We start from the raw sequence: 20,738 nt of genomic DNA on the forward strand, positions 1-20,738 counted from the left end.
TTTTCGAAAGATATAACAGCCATGGAGAACTGCAAATATGTTGCTAGTGCTAAACATTTCTGCCCTGAATTTATCAGGCGCTATCAACATAGGTCAGCGGGAAAAAGTTGTGATGGACTACTTTCTTGAGGACGATCGTGTCATGTCGACTCTCTCTGACTGAAAATGAATCAGACGATGAGGAAATCCCTGATTTAGGTAAAAATATTTTTAGTGATGTTCTCTCAGAATGCCATTTCGCATTGCTAGTTATAGCCTAATATTAGCTAGCTAACATTGAACCTACTTGGTTAGCTTTAGCAAAGTATGACGATCAGGTTTGTATTTCTAGTTAAAGCTTGCTGTTAGCTAGCCAGCTGACGTTAGATGGCTGGCTAGCTATTGAACATTACGTGTATGAACTGTGTGTAGTTATGTTATCAGAATGCCATTTCCCAACCATTGTATAATAATGCTAAAATATTTGTATCTGGAATTAGTCTTTCAGCTTCACCAGAACACGCCTGACTCTCCTGAACCAGTTATACAAGGAGAATGGTCTAATGCCTCCCATCAAAAACAGAGCTGGCCCAAGCAAGCACAGGTTACACCTGAAGCATGAGGACTTGCAGCGAGTGCTGAACTTCAACAACTACGCAAAGGATAATGCAATAGTATTACCAGGATGCCACCCAGGACACAAACACTTTGGTGGAAAGCTGCTGTCATCCCATGTGACAAAAGCAGCAGCGTGGCATCTCTAAAAGGAATCGATGACAACACTTGGAATGTAAAGCAAAAACACATCTTGATTATTTAATTGACCAACATTATTGGCACTACTTTTATTGAGCTTAAATTTTTTCTGTATTTTCCAGAGGTATGTGTAGTTAGGCTGTCTTCCTTCAGGAATGTGTGGAGAAAATTGCTGCCCCACATCTCAAGCACTAAGCCGAGGACAGACCTGTGCTGGCAGTGGCAGAAGAACAACTATCAGGTATTCAGATCTGTCAATCTGCCAGAAGCTGTTAAATCAGTCAAGCTGAAGAAGCAAGAGCAGCATCTCCTGCTTGTTCAGAGTGAGCGGTGACGAAGAGACTATGGACATCATATGCCCTGCACCAAAGTCAAGGGCAGGACGGAATATAGATTCCCTTGTTCATGCGTGTGTCGGACAGACCAGTCATCAGCACTAGCTGCAGTGCCTCTATTCAAATGACTCTCTCCTAACACGTTGCTGCTACTATTTAAAAACATTTTCTTATTCTGCTGCTCAGCCACTTTACCAGTATGCATATAACTGCCTCGATCACGATTGTTATTGTTCTTGTACATACTGTATATTATTTTATTTATAATTGACACTACTTCTGATATTGCTAAAAAAGTATTTAGCCAGCCACCAATTGTGCAAGTTCTACCACTTAAAAAGATGAGGCCTATAATTTTCATCATAGATACACTTCAACTATGACAGACAAAATGAGAGAAAAAAATCCAGAAAATCACATTGTATGATTTTTTAATAAAAATAAATAAATAAATGGGCATCTGGTTTAATATAAGGAATTTGAAATGATTTATACTTTTACTTTTGATACTTAAGTACATTTGAACAATTACATTAACTTGCGATACTTTATTTTTTATAACCAAATACTTTGACTTTGACTCAAGTAGTATTTTCCTGGGTGACTTACCTAATAGAAAATGACTGAAGTAAAAGTATCTTTACATTTACTCAAGTATAACAACTTTTTCCACCACTGGATGGTGCTTTAGCATTTCTTTCACATTACCCATCAAATTAAACAAGTGTGTCTGGGAAATTGTCATCTAATCTTTATAAAATATTTTTATCATCTAGACACTTTGTTTACCGGGAATCTTTCCTTGTTGTAAAAATATAACTATTTCAAATGTTGCTACATAAGCCCGAATCTAGGTGGTGAGTCACATTTACTAAGTATTCAGACCTTTCGCTATGAGACTTGAAATTGAGCTCATGTGCATTCTGTTTCCATTTATCATCCGTGAGATGTTTCTACAACTTGATTGGACATGATTTGGAAAGGCAGGAACCTGTCTATATAAAAGGTCCCACAGTTAACAGAAACAAGATTATGTGGTCTGATAAAACCAAGACTGAACTCTTTGGCCTGAATGCCAGGCATCACGTCTGGAGGAAACCTGGCACCATCCCTACGGTGAAGCATGGTGGTGGCAGCATCATGCTGTGTGGAAGTATTTCAGATGCAGGGACTGGGAGACTAGTCAGGACCAAGGGAAAGATAAATGGAGTAAACTACAGAGAGATCCTTGATGAAAACCTGCTCCAGAGCTCTCAGGACCTCAGACTGGGGCGAAGGGTCACCTTCCAACAGGACAACAACCCTAAGCACACAGCATAGACAACGCAGGAGTGGCGGACTTCAACCCGATCAAACATCTCTGGAAAGACCAAACACCAGAGCCATTTCACATCTGTGAAATTTTCAACACAATTTCTACGTATACATACAGTACCAGTCAAAAGTTGACACACCTACTCAAAGGTTACTCTTTAATTGGACTATTTTCCACATTGTAGAATAATGAAGACATCAAAACTGTTAAATAACACATATGGAATCATGTAGTAATCTAAAAAGTGTTAAATAAATCAAAATATATTTTATATTTGAGATTCTTCAAAGTAGCTACCCTTTGTCTTGAGTTAATCTGCAGCTGCCATGGTTACCCAGTATGTCTGGCTGAGCTACATATCTGATTGGCTGCCTTACATGAAAGGCGGTTGCAACCAAGGAGCCAGGTGGCATGGCAGAAGGGGTTTGACTGACTTTCAGTGAAACCAGTGACACTAAACACACATTGAAACGCTCACTCACTGAATAGATGGGAAAATACACTGGATATGAGAAAGCCTACACATGGAAACACATGTTTTATATAATGTACACTTATGCATAAATTAACATTCACTAATAGGACCCGGGTACTCGGATTCTCAGGCCCCTATTAATATAATTTGTCCTGTAAACAAAGTTTATAATAATTCCATTCTTAGCAGGGTTGGTGGGACTGATATCCCACACCTTGCAATAAAAATAACACCAACATGCTTATTAACCACTACATTGTAGAATAATAATGAAGACATCAAAACGATGAAATAACATATATGAAATCATGTAGTAACCATCTCAATTGGGTTGAGGTCTTGTGATTGTCATGATTGTCAGGTCATTTTATGCAGCACTCCATCGCTCTCCTTCTTCGCCAAATAGCCCTTACACAGTCTGGAGGTGTGTTAGGTTATTGTCCTGTTGAAAAACAATGATAGTCCCACTAAGCGCAACCCAGATGGGATGGCATATCACTGAAGAATTCTGTGGTAGCCATGCTGGTTAAGTGTGCCTTGAATTCTAAATAAATCCCAGACAGTGTCACCTGCAAAGCACCCCCACACCATCACACCTCCTTCTCCATGCTTCACGGTGGGAACCACACATGCGGAGATCATCCGTTCACCTGCTCTACGTCTCACAAAAACACGGCGGTTAGAAACAGAAATGTCAAATTCTGACTTTAAAGACCAAAGGAAAGATTTCCACCGGTCTCATGTCCATTGCTCGTGTTTCTTGGCCCAAGCAAGTCTCCTTTTCTTATTGGTGCCCTTTAGTAGTGGTTACTTTACAGCAATTCGACCATGAAGGCCTGATTCACACAGTCTCCTCTGAGCAGCTGATGTTGAGATGTGTCTGTTACATGAACTCTGTAAAGCAGTTATTTGTGCAGCAATTTCTGAGGCTGGTAACTCTAATGAACTTATCCTCTGTACGACAAAATAAAAAATTAACTTGACCAACTTTATTCCGCATACAAAGCTCTCCCCCACCCTCCATTTGGCAAATCTGACCATAATTCTATCCTCCTGATTCCTGCTTAGAAGCAAAAACTGAAGTTGTGTATGGAAGTGGTCAGATGACACGGATGCTATGTTACAGGACTGTTTTGCGAGCACAGACTGGAATATGTTCCGGGATTCATCTAATGGCATTGAGGAGTACACCACCTCAGTCATCGGCGTCATCAATAAGTGCATCAACGACACTGTTCCCCCAGTGACTGTACGTACATATCCCAACCAGAAGCCATGGATTACAGGCAACATCCGCATCGAGCTAAAGGCAAGAGCTGCCGCTGTCAAGGAATGGGACACTAATCTGGACACGTATAAGAAATCCCGTTATGCCCTCAGACGAACCATCAAACAAGCAAAGCGTCAATTACAGGATTGAGGTTGAATCCTACAAACCAGCTCTGATGCTTGTCGGATGTGGCAGGGCTTAAACTATTACGGACTACAAAGGGAAACCCAGATGGGAGCTGCCCAGTGACGGGAGCCTGTCAGATGAGCTAAATACCTTTTATGCTCGCTTCGAGGCAAGCAATGCTGAAGCATGCACAAGAGCACCAGCTGTTCTGGATGACTGTGCGATAATGCTCTCGGTAGACAAACAAGTCAACATTCACAAAGCTGCGGGGCCAGGCGGATTACCAGGACGTGTACTCAAAGCATGCACAGACCAACTGGCAAGTGTAATTTTCAACCTCTCCCTGACTGAGTCTTTAATACCTACATATTTCAAGCAGACCACCATAGTCCCTGTTCCCAAGAAAGCGAAGGTAGCCTGCCTCAATGATTATGGCTTCGTAGCACTCAAGTCGGTAGCCATGAAGTGCTTTGAAAGGCTGGTCATGGCTCACATCCACAGCATCCTCCCGGATACCCTAGACCCACTCCAATTCGCATACCGCCCTAACAGATCCACAGATGACGCAATCTCAATCCACACTGCCCTTTCTCACCTGGACAAAAGGTACACCTATGTGAGAATGCTGTTCATTGACAACAACTCTGCATTCAACACCATAGTGCCCATGAAGCTCATCACTAAGCTAAGGACCCTAAACACCTCCCTCTGCAACTGGATCCTGGATTTCCTGACGGGCCACCCCCCGGGTGGTAAGGGTAGGCAACACCACATCTGCCACGCTGATCCTCAACACTGGGGCCACTCAGGGATGTGTATTTAGTCCCCTCCTGTGCTCCCTGTACACCCACGACTGCGTGACCAAAAATGACTCCAACACCATCATTAAGTTTGTTGACAACACAACAGTGGCCTTATCACCGACAATGATGAGAGTCTATAGGGAGGAGGTCAGAAACCTGGCAGTGTGGTTCCAGGACAACAACCTTTACCTCAATGTGAACAAGACAAAGAATCTGAACATGGACTACAGGATAAGGCGGGCCCGAACAGGCCCCCATTAACATCGACGGGGATATAATGTAGCGGGTTGAGAGTTAAGTTCCTTGGTGTACACATCACCAACGAACTATCATGGTCCAAACACACCAGGATAGTAATGAAGAGAGCACAATACCTTTTCCACCTCATATATTTGGCATGGGTCTCCAGATCCTCAAAGGTTCTACAGCTTCCCCATCGAGAACATCCGGACCGATTGCATCACCGCCTGGTATGGCAACTGCTCTGTATCTGACCATAAGGCACTACAGAGGGTAGTGAGTATGGCCCAGTACATCACTGGGGCCAAGCTTCCTGCCATCCAGGACCTATATACTAGGCAGTATCAGAGGAAAGCCCAAAAAATTGTCAGCGATTCCAGTCACCCAAGTCATAGCCGGTTTTCTCTGCTATCGCACGGCTAGCGGTGCCGGAGCGCCAAGTATAAGAACAAAAGGCTCCTTAACAGCTTCTACCCCCAAGCCATAAGACTGCTGAACAATTAATACAATCACCACCGAACAATTTACATTGAGACCCCTCCCCCCTCCCTTTTTGTACACTGATGCCACTCGCTGTTTATTATCTATGCATAGTTGTTTATTATCTATGCATAGTTGTTTATTATCTATGCATAATCACGTCACCCCCTCCCTACTGTAGATGTACAAATTACCTCTCACGAATACCCCCACACATTGACTCGGTACTCCCTGTATGTAGCCTCGTTAATGTTATTTTATTGTGTTACTTTTTATTTAGTTTATTTGGTAAATATTTTCATAACTCTTTCTTTAACTGCACTGTTGGGTAAAGGCTTGTAAGTAAGCATTTTCACGGTAAGGTCTACACTTACTTGTATTCAGCGCATGTGCCAAATAACTTTTTGATTTAAACTTACCAAATAAGGCTATCTTCTGTATACCACCCCTACCATGTCACAACACAACTGATTGGCTCAAACTCATTAAGGAAAGTAATTCCACAAATTAACAAGGCACACCTTTAAATTTAAATGCATTCCAGGTGACTACCGTGTGAAGCTGGTTGAGAGAATGCCAATAGGTGTGCAAAGCTGTAATCAAGGCAAAGGGTGGCTAATTTGAAGAATCTCAAATATATTTTCATTTGTTTAACACTTTTGTGTTTACTACATGATTCCATATGTGTTATTTCATTGTTTTGATGTCTTCGCTATTGTGCTACAATGTAGAAAATAGTAAAAATAAAGAAAACTCCTGGAATGAGTAGGTGTATAAACTTTTGACTGATAATGTAGATCTGATGATTAGGTTGAAATTAAATTGATGTTACATACAACCTGTTAGTCAGGTTAAGTCAATTAATTTAAGATAAAGTATTACCCTAATTTCAATGTTTACAAAGCAGGTTGAAATTAGATTAAAATTGGATTACTTTGTTCAAATCAAATGTATTTTCCACATTGATTCCATGTCAATGCGTTGAAACAAACAGTGTGTGCCCAATGGTTATTATCTATGCACTAGGGGTAAAATACATCACAATGGACGTAGTGAGATGAAAATGACATGCCTTGACAGCACCCGTATCACTGGTTTAGATTACTTGGTAATGTGAGCCTGTACGATAAGCTCTGATTCACAGATAAACAAGTTCAAAATAAAGTACAAACTGACTCTGTTGTCTATTGAGAAACAGCTTTGTACATAAAGGGAACACAACCTAAAGCTAATGAAAAGTTCCATGTGACTGCGAGAATGGGATGAAAGGACATCAACAATTTCTTAAGATACTCTGGTGTATCCCGAAACAAACTAATACCTACAGTGTAATTCTTTACGTTGATCTTCACTCCAGCTTTGGCTCCTCCAAATGGAACATCTGAAGGAATTTAAAATGGAAGGGGTTAGATCAGAAAAAACACAACAGGCTATATAAACATGTCTGGAGGCCTGATGTCTCGAAGATAAAGGCTAGGCGTGTAAAAGCCCTTACCCACGACAGCACATTTGTATGTCATCAGCGAGGCCAGGGCTTTCACCTCATCAACCGACACCTCGGTGCTGTAGCGGATACCTGAAACATACAACATGGCAGAGTTAGTGGTGTGAAACCTGTGACATCAGACTTGGCTGAAAAAAGTCATGTTTTCCCATTTTCATTCTCTAGCTAGAGTAGGTGTGTATGAGACTATTAGGAAAATGGTATACCTGTACCTTATACATGATGAAAACAATAAGCCTATAAGTTGCTGTAGAATAAAACAAGTGAAATGTGTACACTATCCACATTCTAAAACCTCCTCCTCCATTAACTTAATCTCCATTTCATACTTGGCCTCTGTAGTTATTGCAGGTAGTCAGTTTTAACCAAGATGGAGCCGACCTTGAGGGCTGCCTCTCTTCTAGTCCTTACAAGCATTTCGCTACACTCGCAAAAACATCTGATAACCACGTGTATAAAGACCAATAACATTTGATTTGATTACAGCATAAAATGGTTGCAGTTACCCAGTGTCAGTCACAGTAGGTAAAGTTTCCATTCGTAGGATAGCCGGAGGCAAAGTCATTAATAGCCGTCGGGTGATTGGTTGAGGATTCTTGGGTGTGGGACATCATTCTGAGCCCTTTGCGGACAATTTCTCTCCCTCCGGATCTAAAACCAGTAGTAACCACCAACTTCAATGACAGTGATCTTAAAATGAAAAGACATCAAACATTCCTGCATCCCAGTAACATTGTCGCAAAGGAGTGCTTGTTAGTGTAACGGATGTGAAATAGCTAGCTAGTTAGCGGTGGTGCGCGCTAAATAGCGTTTAAATCGGTGACGTCACTTGCTCTGAGACCTTGAAGTAGTGGTTCCCCTTGATCTGCAAGGGCCGCGGCTTTTGTGGAGCGATGGGTAACGATGCTTCGTGGGTGACTGTTGTTGATGTGTGCAGAGGGTCTCTGGTTCGCGCCCGGGTATGGGCGAGGGGACGGTCTAAAGTTATACTTTTACATTAGCTAGCTACAGGGTTTGATTCACCTCAGCCACTTTCTGCACTCGGGAGCTCATTGGTATAGACATGTTACATAGGCTTCAGGAGCCAGCTGGTTAGACATGATTCCACCATGGGCAACAACTGGCTACAAGTTAGTTCACCAACATACGTTCAACTCATAGCTAGTTTATCCAGTGACCACCGCATTTAGGATAACTACTGACTGAAACGTAGCGAGCATGCTGGTTCACACTGGCCAGGCAACAACTGGCGACTAGTTCATTTTCAGAAAAACTCAGCAAAAAAAGGAACGTCCTCTCACTGCCAACTAAATGTTAGCTAATCGTGGACGCCAAACACTGCTAACTATACTTGGGAGCTCATGGGTACATAGGCTACAACAGCCTACTGGCGGCTAGTTCATTTTCAGAAAAACTCAGCAAAAAAAGGAACGTCCTCTCACTGTCAATTGGCAATTGGCATTTATTTTCAGCAAACTTAACATGTGTAAATATATGTATGAACATAAGATTCAACAACTGAGACAAACTGAACAAGTTGCACAGACATGTGACTAACAGAAATTGAATAATGTTTCCCTGAACAAAGGGGTGGTCAAAATCAAAAGTATCAGTCAGTACCAGCTGCATCTCCTTCTCATGGACTGCACCAGAATTGTCAGTTCTTGCTGTGAGATGTTACCCCACTCTTCCACCAAGGCACCTGCAAGTTCCTGGACATTTCTGGGGAGGAATGGGCCTAGCCCTCACCCAGACGTGGTCCCAGACGAAGTCCCAGACGTGCTCAATGGGATTGAGATCTGGGCACTTCGCTGGCCATGGCAGAACACTGACATTCCTGTCTTGCAGGAAATCACACACAGAACGAGCAGTATGGCTGGTGGCATTGTCATGCTGGAGGGTCATGTCAGGATGAGCCTGCGGGAAGGGTACCACATGAGGGGAGGATGTCTTCCCTGTAACGCACAGTGTTGAGATTGCATGCAACAACCACAAGCTTAGTCCGATGCTGTGACACACCGCCCCAGACCATGACGGACCCTCCACCTCCAAATTGATCCCGCTCCAGAGTACAGGCCTCGGTGTAATGCTCATTCCATTTGACGATAAATGCTAATCTGACCATCACACCTGGTGAGACAAAACCACGACTTGTCAGTGAAGAGCACTTTTGCCAGTCCTGGCTGGTCCAGCGACAGTGCGTTTGTGCCCATAGGCGACGTCGTTGCCAGTGATGTCTGGTGAGGACCTGCTTTACAACAGGCCTACAAGCCCCCAGTCCAGCGGACAGACTGAGCACTGATGGAGGGATTGTGCATTCCTGGTGTAACTCGGGCAGTTGTTGCCATCCTGTACCTAAAGTGTGATGTTCGGATGTACCGATCCTGTGCAGGTGTTGTTACATGTGGTCTGCCACTGTGAGGACGATCAGCTGTCCGTCCTGTCTCCCCTGTAGCGCTGTCTTAGGCGTCTCACAGAACGGACATTGCAAATTATTGCCCTGGCCACATCTGCAGTCCTCATGCCTCCTTGCAGCATGCCTAAGACACGTTCACGCAGATGAGCAGGGACCTTGTGCATCTTTCTTTTTGTGTTTTTTAGAGTCAGTAGAAAGGCCTTTTTAGTGTCCTAAGTTTTCATAACTGTGACCTTAATTGCCTACCGTCTGTAAGCTGTTAGTGTCTTAACGACCGTTCCACAGGTGCATGTTCATTAATTGTTTATGGTTCATTGAACAAGCATGGGAAACAGTGTAAACCCTTTACAACAAAGATCTGTAAAGTTATTTTGATTTTTACGAATTATCTTTGAAAGACAGGGTCCAGAAAAAAAGGATGTTTCTTTCTTTCTGAGTTTATGTGCAACTTATTGTTAGTTTGTCCATTGTCCGCCGCATTTAAGAGGATAACTAACTTAAATGACTGAAATGTAGCCACTACTAGCCAACGAATCGTGGACTTCCTGTTCTTTAATACATTTGGGTCAACTTGCACATATCAAGCAACAGAGTTTGTGGAAAGGTAAAAATAACAATTAGTGGATTTGTTTTATGAATGATCAGACAGTGAAAATAAAATTGATTGGTAGCTAGCTGGTGAGGCTTTTATTTTTTTCACATTTAATTAAGCCGAAGCTGGGTTTCCTAAGTTGTTCTGTGCTTACTGCTAATGCCGGTGAGCAAGCTAAACAGAAGGCTTTGCAGTGCATCTGTATGATGTCACACAAGCAAGAAGGCTCAACAAATCACCAGATGTAACTCATGAATATTAATGACTTTGCATTAACACTTTTGAATGGGAATTCCAAGTAATTACTCCATGTGTCTGACATACATCACTTTATTTTTAGTCAATTTCACCATCGGCTTTGAATGGGGCAACCAGCTCACGCCTGAGCAGGTTTAAAGCTAATTTCCTCCAATTATTTTTTTTATTTTACCTTTATTTAACTAGGCAAGTCAGTTAAGAACAAATTCTTATTTTCAATGACGGCCTAGGAACAGAGACGGCGGAACGACAGATTTGTACCTTGTCAGCTCAGGGATTTGAACTTGCAAACTTTCGGTTACTAATCCAATGCTCTAACCACTAGGCTACCCTGCCACCATGATTATACAATTACAGACATTTTGCTATGGAGCGATGGGAAAATGTTGCCGTTTCAAAGATAATTTCCTGCAATTCTACAAATTGTCCATGTCTTATGGATCTTCATATGATTACCAGGAGTGAAATCACGACCAAATTCCCAAAAAGTTACTTTTTTTTAATGGTCAGGACCCGTGGTCCGTAATGACCTCGTTTTGTGTCCGGATCAGGTCGGCAGTCCACCTATAGAGTATGGCTGCTCTACACACAGGACCTCAAACTTCCCACTTCTGAAGACACTGAAGCTTTTAATAGCTGCATAAAGTGTAGGGTATTTCTAATTAGTGCAACATGAGGCTGATGGTTCAAACTTGATGCAGAGAACTGGTTTTGGGAAGGTGTGCAATTCAAAAGCAGACCTAACAGGATTGTGATTGAAAGAAGTGTAATTTATTTCCAGAGGGAGAGAATTGTTTGATTGTGACTAGCTTCATCACCAACACTCTTTTAAGAAATCAGATTTCATCCAGATTTCAACCATCTGCCATAGGTCTACTGTAAGTCAGCTGACATATGGACATGGCTCAGAATCGACTAACATAACAGAATTGAGGTTAAAATTAGAAAAGCCACCTCAAATATTCAGGGAAATGTCATGTCTTCCTGTACCAAACTCAGGTCATCTTTGGACAGGGAGCCAAACAGAGAGATTCCAGTACACCCATCAATACCAAGGCTCAGTGCCCAGAGATGTAATGCCAGAGAGTTTTCATTCCAATAACCGTGGCAGTTGCCCAAAATTATTCTAACACCGCCCCCGTCATCGTCAGTGCCAGCATTTCTGTACTATGGCTTTTACTCAATGGCTGGCTACTGGTGAGCATTTTATTTAACTAGGAAAGTTGGTTAAGAACAAGTTCTTATTTACAATGATGGCCTAGCTAGCCTAACAAGACTCAAGAAACAACAGGGTCTCGGTTTCTGGATCCCTAATTCATGGCATAAAGTTGAATACAGAGAAACTGGCTGACACCCGTACATTTCACTGAGATGAGTGAGGCAAGCAGGCACTTAAGGTTCAAGAATTCATATCCTCATCAGAGGTTAAATATAGTAGGGCTGCCTCTGTCGGGGGTCATTCCAGTCTATGACAGGAGCAGCACAACACAATAGTCTCTCACACACCCCCCGCCGTTTTAGCCAATCCAGTAGCCACTGCAGCCTCCTCTCACGTAAAGGACTTATGCTCTCATCTCACACCACTATCTTATCCAGGTTTGGTTTTGACCAGCTCTGAGTTGGTCAGGTCGAGTTTAATAATTGTAAAACTAGCACAACCCCATTATCCTTCCTTTAAAACAAACTCCAGAGAGACAAATGAGAGAAGCTACAAGTAATTTGTTATTAAAAGTTCAGAACCAATCCTAAAGCTCCACACCAAGCTTTATACAATTCAGCCTGGACAGAAATTGAGGAAGAGAGCTGTTTGCTCTCTGAAAATGGAGCATGCAGACTAGCATCACCTAGCAAGTTCAGCCCTAAGTGGTTCTTCATGTCATGCTTTGGTGATCTGCTAAATCGCATATTATTATAAATAATCAATGATCAATATCCAGCCTAAATCCTAAAGCGCCAATGTTCACACAGCCATACAAGGCTCTGCCCAGTTGAATAAACAAACCAACAACTGTACTGTCAGCATTCCTGTTCTGGGTGGAGTTCAAACTTCCATTCAACTGCACTAGATTTATTATTTTCCATTTTCAACCCTCTGAATCTGGAATTGTGATTCAGTCCATCTATTCTATTTCTATGGCTCAGTCATTTCTTGGCCCCTCTCGTGTAAATAATATGCTGACCTCAGTTCCAAACTTCCCATCAGGAGAGGCTATGCAGACACGCCTGGTGCCCAAATTGATGACGCAGGCCGCGCAGCTCAGAGTCCAGTGTGGCGTCGAATTGATTCAGTTCAGTCAGTCGAGCAGTTTCCAGTAAATTAGTTTATGCTGGCTAGCTGGCAACAACAGCACCATGCCGCTAGTTAAAAGTTGATACATGTTTATTTAGATGGGCGAAGGAGAATTAACTTGTAGTATTGGTCACCATGACATGCCAATTAGCTAACTTAACGACAAGACGGTACGAATGACCAGTACAACTATGTTGTACACGGGGTGGTTGCTTCCCACTGGGCAGCAGTTCTTTCCCACAGGCAGTGTTGCCATGTTCGCGATTTTCCTGGCAAATTGGGCTACTTTGAAAACGATTTCGCGGGTGAAAATGTATTGGTCACGGGTTTTTGGCGGTCGCCAAGGCGTTGATCTTAAAAATGTATATTTCACTGCTCCTTACTGTCAGGCAGTGAAACAAGCTGTTGCTGAGGGCCAGACGGGTGTATGTATGTGTGTTGAGAGAGCACTAGTTATTGGCTGAGTCACGTGAGCGGCAGGAGACGTTGACAACGTTTTACCAGTTGTAGGTAGGCTATTTAGATTATGTAGTAACCTTTTTCCATAAAACATGAAATACTCTAGAACTGATGCACGTCAATAAGTAATGGAGACAAAGCACTGGAAAACGACTTTGGGCGCATTACACAAATCTGCTGGGTGGTTGTTTAAACTGCATTCTAATGTTGACTGCTTAAAGAAAACGGTATAAAGCAAGGTGCTTTATGGATGCTCAGTTCTTGGGTCTCGGGTGCTGCCAGAGTGGAAATTTGAAATGGAAGTTATGGGACTCCCTTGCGTTTTGTTTATGGGGAAAAAAAAGTCCTCAATGAACTGAAATTAGGCTAAATGTGGAGAATTATACATTTGCCTCTGTTGGCCATCAAGTAGCCCATTAATGTATATGCCATTATAGGCAACCATTTGATACAATACATGTTGAAATTACAATATCACTGGAGTCATTGCAAAACAATTTCATGGAAGACCCATGACCTGAGTCAAAGACCCAGCTTTCTGACACTGGGTCTAACATTGTGCTCCAAAATGCCTTGGTATTCTCCTGATTTCATGATGCCATGCACACGTTCAAGGGACCCGGTGCCAGAAAAGCAACCCCAAAATGTCACTGAACCGACTCCTTGTTTGACTGTAGGGAAGGTGTTATTTTCTTTGTTTACAGAAAACAATATGAAGCCTTCAGAGATGGTGTGCTTTACCAAAAAAAAAACTCTTAATTTTGTTTAATCTGTCCACAGGACATTCTCCCAGAAGGTTTTTGGCATGTTCAGGTGCGTTTTGGCAAACTGCAGTCTGGCTTTCCTATGTCTTCCAGCAGTGGGGTCCTCCTGGGTCTCCTACCATATAACCCCCTTTCATTGAGTTGGCAAAGGATGGTACAAGTTAAACATGTCATACCTTGTGTCTGAAAGTCAGCTTGAATCTGTGTGGCAGTCCTTCACTGCAATCTTCCATCAAGTTCTCTCGTGGCCACGTCCAAGGAGGTTGGTTACAGTGGCATGGGCCTTTTAACTTGTTGATAACATTACGTACGGCGGAAAAAGGAACATCAAGGTCTCTGGAAATGGACTTGAGATTGGCTACAATATTGTCTGACATCAGATAATTCTCTGGTTTTCTTTCTTCTCTCCATGCTCATTGCGGTACACAAAGCAGGAGAAGGAGTCATTTTCTCTATTCAAACTGGTTGCATGTGATTAGTATGTTGCAGGTACCTGCAACTCCCCATAGGCGAGTTCAATTCCAACGTAAAGGAAAATCACCTGCTTGAAATCTAATTATTTCTAACTACTTCTAGAAGGTGCCAATATCGTCTTGACCATTTTAGGATTTCTTTGTGGAATAAGCTAAGATTTGGTCAATTATTCTGATTTTGTTTAGTTCAACTGCACACTGAAGACATATGTGGACACCCAATTTTTTAACATTTCAACTGTTTTCTGGAAGAAATGGTGCATTATTTGAAAAAAGTACAAGGTTGCCAATGTTTTGGGCCAAGACTGTAGAATAAGTTCGGATAGCCTACCATTTGTCCCATCTCATTTAATTGGACACACTTCACAGTAGTAAATAGATTAAAGTAATTTGCTCTATGCGATCCGATGCGCAGTTTAATGGTAGAACATAAGTTTCACCTTTACCATTGACATTTGTAGTCTGAATAGTGTAATGTCAAATTTCTCAAGTAGACAATACTTTATTTATAAACATTAATACATATCGTAACCATTGCAGAATACTTTGAATACTCAGAATACAATTGATGAATGGAAAAATACATTACAAAACACCAAAAAGTTTAATGACATTCAGAGAATGTCAAGCCAAGCCTTTGATACTGGGTAAGCCTACAAGGCAGGGAGGGATGTATTTTCTGTCCATAGAGATTGACAGTAGTTTTATTGTGGTGCTGAAACCACAAACCATGATATTTAAGTGCCCAAAGTCAGTATGCTTTGTTTATTGGTTGTGTGGTGGATTGGTACAGAAACCCGTTGGTGGAAAATTCCCAGCATATATTTAATATAATTACAAATATGGCATCAAAATGTTGAAAATCAGATTTCCCCCCTAGCTGATCATTGTCTACAGCCGGCTCTGATCATAGTGTTATGAAACATGGCAGGGAGAGTGACCTTGTCTGTGGTGGTCGGCGAACCCTCAACCTTTTGGCCTGTAGTCCTGTGTGGCATCGACTGTGCCACAAAAGCATGCTGAAGTCTGAAGTCGATATCCAGGGTCACTACAGTTGGTCATAGACATTATGAGTTAATTATATGAGGGGGGAGGGTATTCAATGTATTTTACAGTGAAAGGGGAGAGTCCGGTGAAAATATTTGGAATGTTTAGGAGGGGGGGTGCATTTTTTTTATGACACCTTGAGTTGGACCAGCCCCTTAAATTTTGATCTGACCCTTAGGCCGCAGGTGTGTCCATATAGTGTCTCCCCTTCCAATCAGCTACCACCACAGTCAGAAGGGGTAATCCAGATACTTCACAGGGACTATAAAGCTAAGGCATCCGTTTAGAATGTTTTCTCACCACCAAAATGTGACCGACCGGCTAGATTCGGTGTTATGTAGCAACATTTTAAATGCTGTTTTTTTACATTGGATAAAAGTAGCAACTCAATTGTATATCATACACTACAGTTGAGGAACAATGGGAAAGTCATTCTGCTTTGAAAGTTGATAAACTTGTAACCTCACCTTTGAGAAAATGGCCCTTGGTCGTTTTGGTACCTACTGGAGAGCACTTCTTAGTACTAATGTACTAAACAACCAATGATATCAAGACTAAAGGTTGGCTTATAATATGGGTGTGTTCGTAAATGTAATCTTCTAAACAGCTTCCGAGGCTTCTAAACAGCTTCTACACCCAAGCCATAAGACTCCTGAACATCTAATCAAATGGCTACCCAGAATATTTGCATTGACTATATTTGCAATATTTGCATCAGTTATTCTGCGAATTTAGGGAAAGCGAATTTAGGGAAAAGGAAAATACCTAGTCAGTTGTTCAACTGAAATGTGTCTTCTGTATTTAACCCAACCCCTCTGCCTTGATCGACATCTTCGAGGCAGGGGGAACAGTGGGTTACCTGCTTTGCTCAGGGGCAAAACAACAGATTTTTTACCTTGTCAGCTCGGGGATTCGATCCAGCAAACTTTTGGTTACTGGCCCACAACGCTCTAACCACTAGGCAAGAGTTGTCACAGTGACATCAAACATTCTATCGAAATAGTTACTTGCATTGTGGAGTCTTGTTTAGACATGTAGCTAGCTAGCTAAACAATTAACCATATACACCACTCATAACATTACTACCCTGCATGAATTTGAAGGTAGCTAACCAACCAGGTTCAATGTTAGCTAGCTAACATTAGGCCATAACTAGCAATGCGAATGTCTCTGAGATACGAATAATATTACTACACAGATCATACACGTAATGTTAGCTAACTAGCCAGCCAGCTAATGGTAGCTAACAGTAAATCAAATCTCAAATCTGTACACTAACTTGAAGCGAATACAACTGACAAAATTAGAAACGTATCAAATCTGAAAATGTGGATTATAATTAATGTAGCTAGCTAGACTCTTACCCGTTTGCTTCTCCCTCTCTGTCACAGATGTCACTGCTCCTATTAGTTTTAAGATGTAATCCGGAAACGGGTGTTTTACACAACAGCCTTCTGTGCATTATCTTTGACTCAGTCTGCATATTTGCAATCAAATGTCACAATCTTCTCCATCTTCTTAGCTATCAGACTAATTCCACTGATTTCAAAACTCATTCCTCCAGAAAGTGGAGAGCAACACTTATGCAGTTCTACTACGTGATATCTTTCAAAAAAGCCATGTTAGAAAGGATTACCTACACATACTGATTACCTACACATTTTATTTGATTTATTTACATTTTTATTTGTATTTACAGACGGCATACAAGTTTGTTATTAATGCACATGAAAGTTCACATGTTCCAGAAGGCATTTCTTTTAAAACAAAAACACATTTTGATTTTAAAAAAAAAAAATGTTTACGTTCAAATGGCGCTCTTGTGAAGTAGTGATGCATGACATACACCTAGTTTCCTGAAACGAGTCACAAATATGGTAGTGAGAGGAAGTCCAGTCGTGGGTAGTGGGAGGGAACACGGTGAAACTGTGCTGACATTCTGCAAATGCTCTCTACAATGTAACATCTGATCACATTACATTTTTCTGTTCTCAAAACTGATTCTGTTATGAACACAGTGCCCTACATTTTAGACTTGATGCTTTGTCAGTTTTTTAAAAATTGCAATGTTTAGAGTGCAAGGTCAAATTGAGTTTGTGCACATGCGCACTTCCGAGGCGGGTGTTCCCTAACGGAAATATGCAAATATATTCTACAGTGCGCCAATAGGATCTAGCTTGTGCTTCGCCCACCTCCTTGCTTGTTCTGCCCACTGTGCTTCATATGCTCCCATTGAAAAACGACAAAGATTAACTATTTGCTACCACTCTCTGCTGAGAGGTATAAAGTGTCCGTTTCCGGTTCAGGGATACGGTATTTTCAACCTACTTTCCGTTTCCCGTTTCCCTGGGTATCACATAGTTCGATGTGAGGGAAATGGAGTCGCTAGAGAAAGCAAGATGGTTGCCAGGAGTAGTGCAGTAATATCATAAGGATACGTATACTTGAAAACAGAGGAGGAATGGAGAGAAAAAGAGAGGGAGAGGAGGTCTAAGAGAGAGGGAAGAAGAGGGTGAACTTGAGTCTGATAAAAATGTTGAAAAAAGGATGCTTTAAAAAAAAATAGAAATTGTAAGCAGAGGGAGCTGAAGACAGGAGGAGTATCGGAGGTGATAGGTGTGGTGAAGTTATCGGAGACCAAGGTATGTGCCAAGGGTCAGAAAAAAGATGAGTCAGACAGTAGGAGTGAAGTTTATGGGAAAAGTGTACTCTTGCCTTTTGGCTGATCCATTTTTGGTTTCATGGTGGGTGAAGAAAAGAGATGTGTAATCGGTGAGGGTAACCAGAAGTGGTCTAGTGATAATTGTTTATGTTTCTGTTGGTCAGAGGGAGAAGGCGCTCGGAGTAAACAAATGGGGGCAAGAAAAGGGCACCAATGAAAGGAGTGATAACTGGGGTAGCAGTAAATATAAAAAGTTGACCAGCTAAGGGGAAAGATTCCCGGTGTATGTGATGCTCGTCGTTTGATGCAACACAGACAGGTTGGCGAGAGTGGGGAAACAGAAGAGTCATTGTCTGTCCTTTTGAGTTTAAGTTAAGATATAGAAGTTATCCTGTACGAGCGTCTGTGCCGAATACATTACGATGTTACAGGTGCCAAGCTTATAGGCATGTGGCAGCAGTGTGTAGGAGGGAGGGTCAAAGGTGTGAGAAGTGTGCAGAAGGGCATGAGACAAAGGAATGTGTAGTATTGGGGAAAGTAATAGAATATGTATTAATTGTAGGGGTGCCCACGGAGCTGGGGATCAGAAATGACCCGTGCGAGAGAGTCAGGTTAAGGTTTCCACGTTTAGAGTAGTGCAGAGGTTGTCATATGCTGAAGCAGTTTAGAAAGTAGAGGAAGACGAGTTAAGGGGGAGGAGTGGTGAGAATAGTAGCGATATACCAGTACAGAGGGATAGGCCAAAAAGTGATACGTTTCAGTAAGATTGGATTTTTTAGCATTCATAGCAATAGTTATCAACTGTACTGCAGGGATGAAATGGAAGACGCAGAAAATTGAGGTTGTGGTGGCAGCTGCAGAGAGATATTTAAGGGTGCGAGACTTGACATCAGAAGAGATACAGGGTGTGTTAAGTGGTGATGTCCCATCCTTTCAGAATGGCATGAGGTAGGAATAAATACATTGCATTAGTGGAGTAGGGTGGTGTTCATTTTGAAATTAGTGAGTAGTGTTAGATGGTAGAGTACTTATATACATTTTTTTTAATTCAAGCAAAGTACAAGGGAGTAGTACTCCAGTCTAGTAGGTGGCGGTAATGCAACAAATTGGATGCCAACCGCCGTTAAACCTCATAGAAGAAGACAAAAGAAGATAGGCCCCTGCGACCTGATGGTAATTTGCCCGGTGACTGACGAAAGACCTTTTGTGCATCAACTTTCGTTTTATAGTTTGATTTATTACATCATCATTGTACATGGAGTACTAGCAACAGAATACGGTTGTACGTGTGTCATAACTTATCTAGCTGGCTTGGTGATGGATAGCTAAGATACCTAGTTAACTAGTTAGTAATTAAGCCAATGCATATTACCTTAAGGTGGAAACGTTAAGGTAAGTTAGCTATGTGGATTTGCGTGCCCCCCTGATTTGACTGTCAAAGTAGCTAGCAAGACATGGAAACCAGCCGCGTCCTCACACAAAGTAGTTTTAAAAGTCAATATTAGCGAGCTAGCATCGAAACATACGTAGCTTAGGAAAGTTAGAAAATATTTGAACCATCTGTACAGGAGTTGACAGGCTGGCGAACATGCTAGTTACAGTGTCAGCTTTAGCACTTTATGACCCACGCCCCTTCACTGTCATTTCACTTTCCCCGCTTTTACCTCCTTTACAGGGGGTCCTGTGTTGGCTGTGCTGGGCACGATACCCCTCAATCACCTCCCATTCGCCGTTGTCTCGCTTGATGGGGAACGACACACTCAGTATATGGTTGCAGGGCTTGATGATCTTGAGAATTCCGCGAACTCGGTGTCTCTTCTGCACTGGCGTCTCCTTGTTCTTGAGGTCCTCCACCAGTTTATCCTCAACGATATTAGCACCGCGGTCAAAGAATCCCTCCACCATTTTAAAGAAGTTGGGGTCATCTGCGTCTTTCTCTCCCACGACCTCGCTGTAGTGGCGCACCCTCATCAACGACGCGGTAACTGGAAGAGCCGACTCAACACATCCCGAGGCCAGAGCACTGCTTGCACCACGAGTAAGTAATTCTCCGAAATATCTGTACATTTTTAACTGAGGTAGCGGGTTAGTAACGAATGATATTCAAAGAAAAGTGAAGGCAAAAACTTATAACAAGACAACTGCTTGTCCTGTCCCGTTTCGAATTGATCTTACGGCAGTCATGCGTCCCCTTTCTTGTTTTAAAGGCAGGCGTGTTTGTGTGGATTCCCACCTCACTGGGGAGGGTTTCACTTGAACGCGCATGCAAATTAATGCGCGCCTCCGCGTTTTCAGCAGGACGCAACGTTCAGATATAAATGTGTGATATTCATACGGAATCACATCAGGCTCGTCTAGTCATAGCATTTATATCTGCAACGTTCCACAATGTTTTCGTACTGAACATGGCCTGGTTGTTTTGACATTGATTCAAGCAAAATGTAAAACACGTGTGTGTAATCCTGCACAGTGAACGATGTGGTAGAGAGTTAAT

General features: G+C 42.1%; 1 protein-coding gene across 1 annotated transcript in view; it reads right to left on the reverse strand.

Moving 5' to 3' along the window:
- Positions 1 to 20,466, reverse strand: part of LOC124041333 (glutamate dehydrogenase, mitochondrial-like) — a 38,796-nt gene extending 18,330 nt beyond the window's left edge. The window contains exons 1-3 of the mRNA XM_046358813.1: positions 19,909 to 20,466; positions 7,275 to 7,355; positions 7,105 to 7,160 (exon numbers count right to left, since the gene is read on the reverse strand). Of these exons, the coding sequence (XP_046214769.1) occupies positions 7,105 to 7,160; positions 7,275 to 7,355; positions 19,909 to 20,311 (540 nt within the window). The 5' untranslated portion in view covers positions 20,312 to 20,466. The remainder of the gene's footprint in view (positions 1 to 7,104; positions 7,161 to 7,274; positions 7,356 to 19,908) is intronic.
- Between the last annotated feature and the right edge of the window lie 272 nt (positions 20,467 to 20,738).

Source organism: Oncorhynchus gorbuscha, linkage group LG08 (genome assembly GCF_021184085.1).
Source record: "Oncorhynchus gorbuscha isolate QuinsamMale2020 ecotype Even-year linkage group LG08, OgorEven_v1.0, whole genome shotgun sequence".
Classification (NCBI taxonomy): Eukaryota; Metazoa; Chordata; class Actinopteri; order Salmoniformes; family Salmonidae; genus Oncorhynchus; species Oncorhynchus gorbuscha.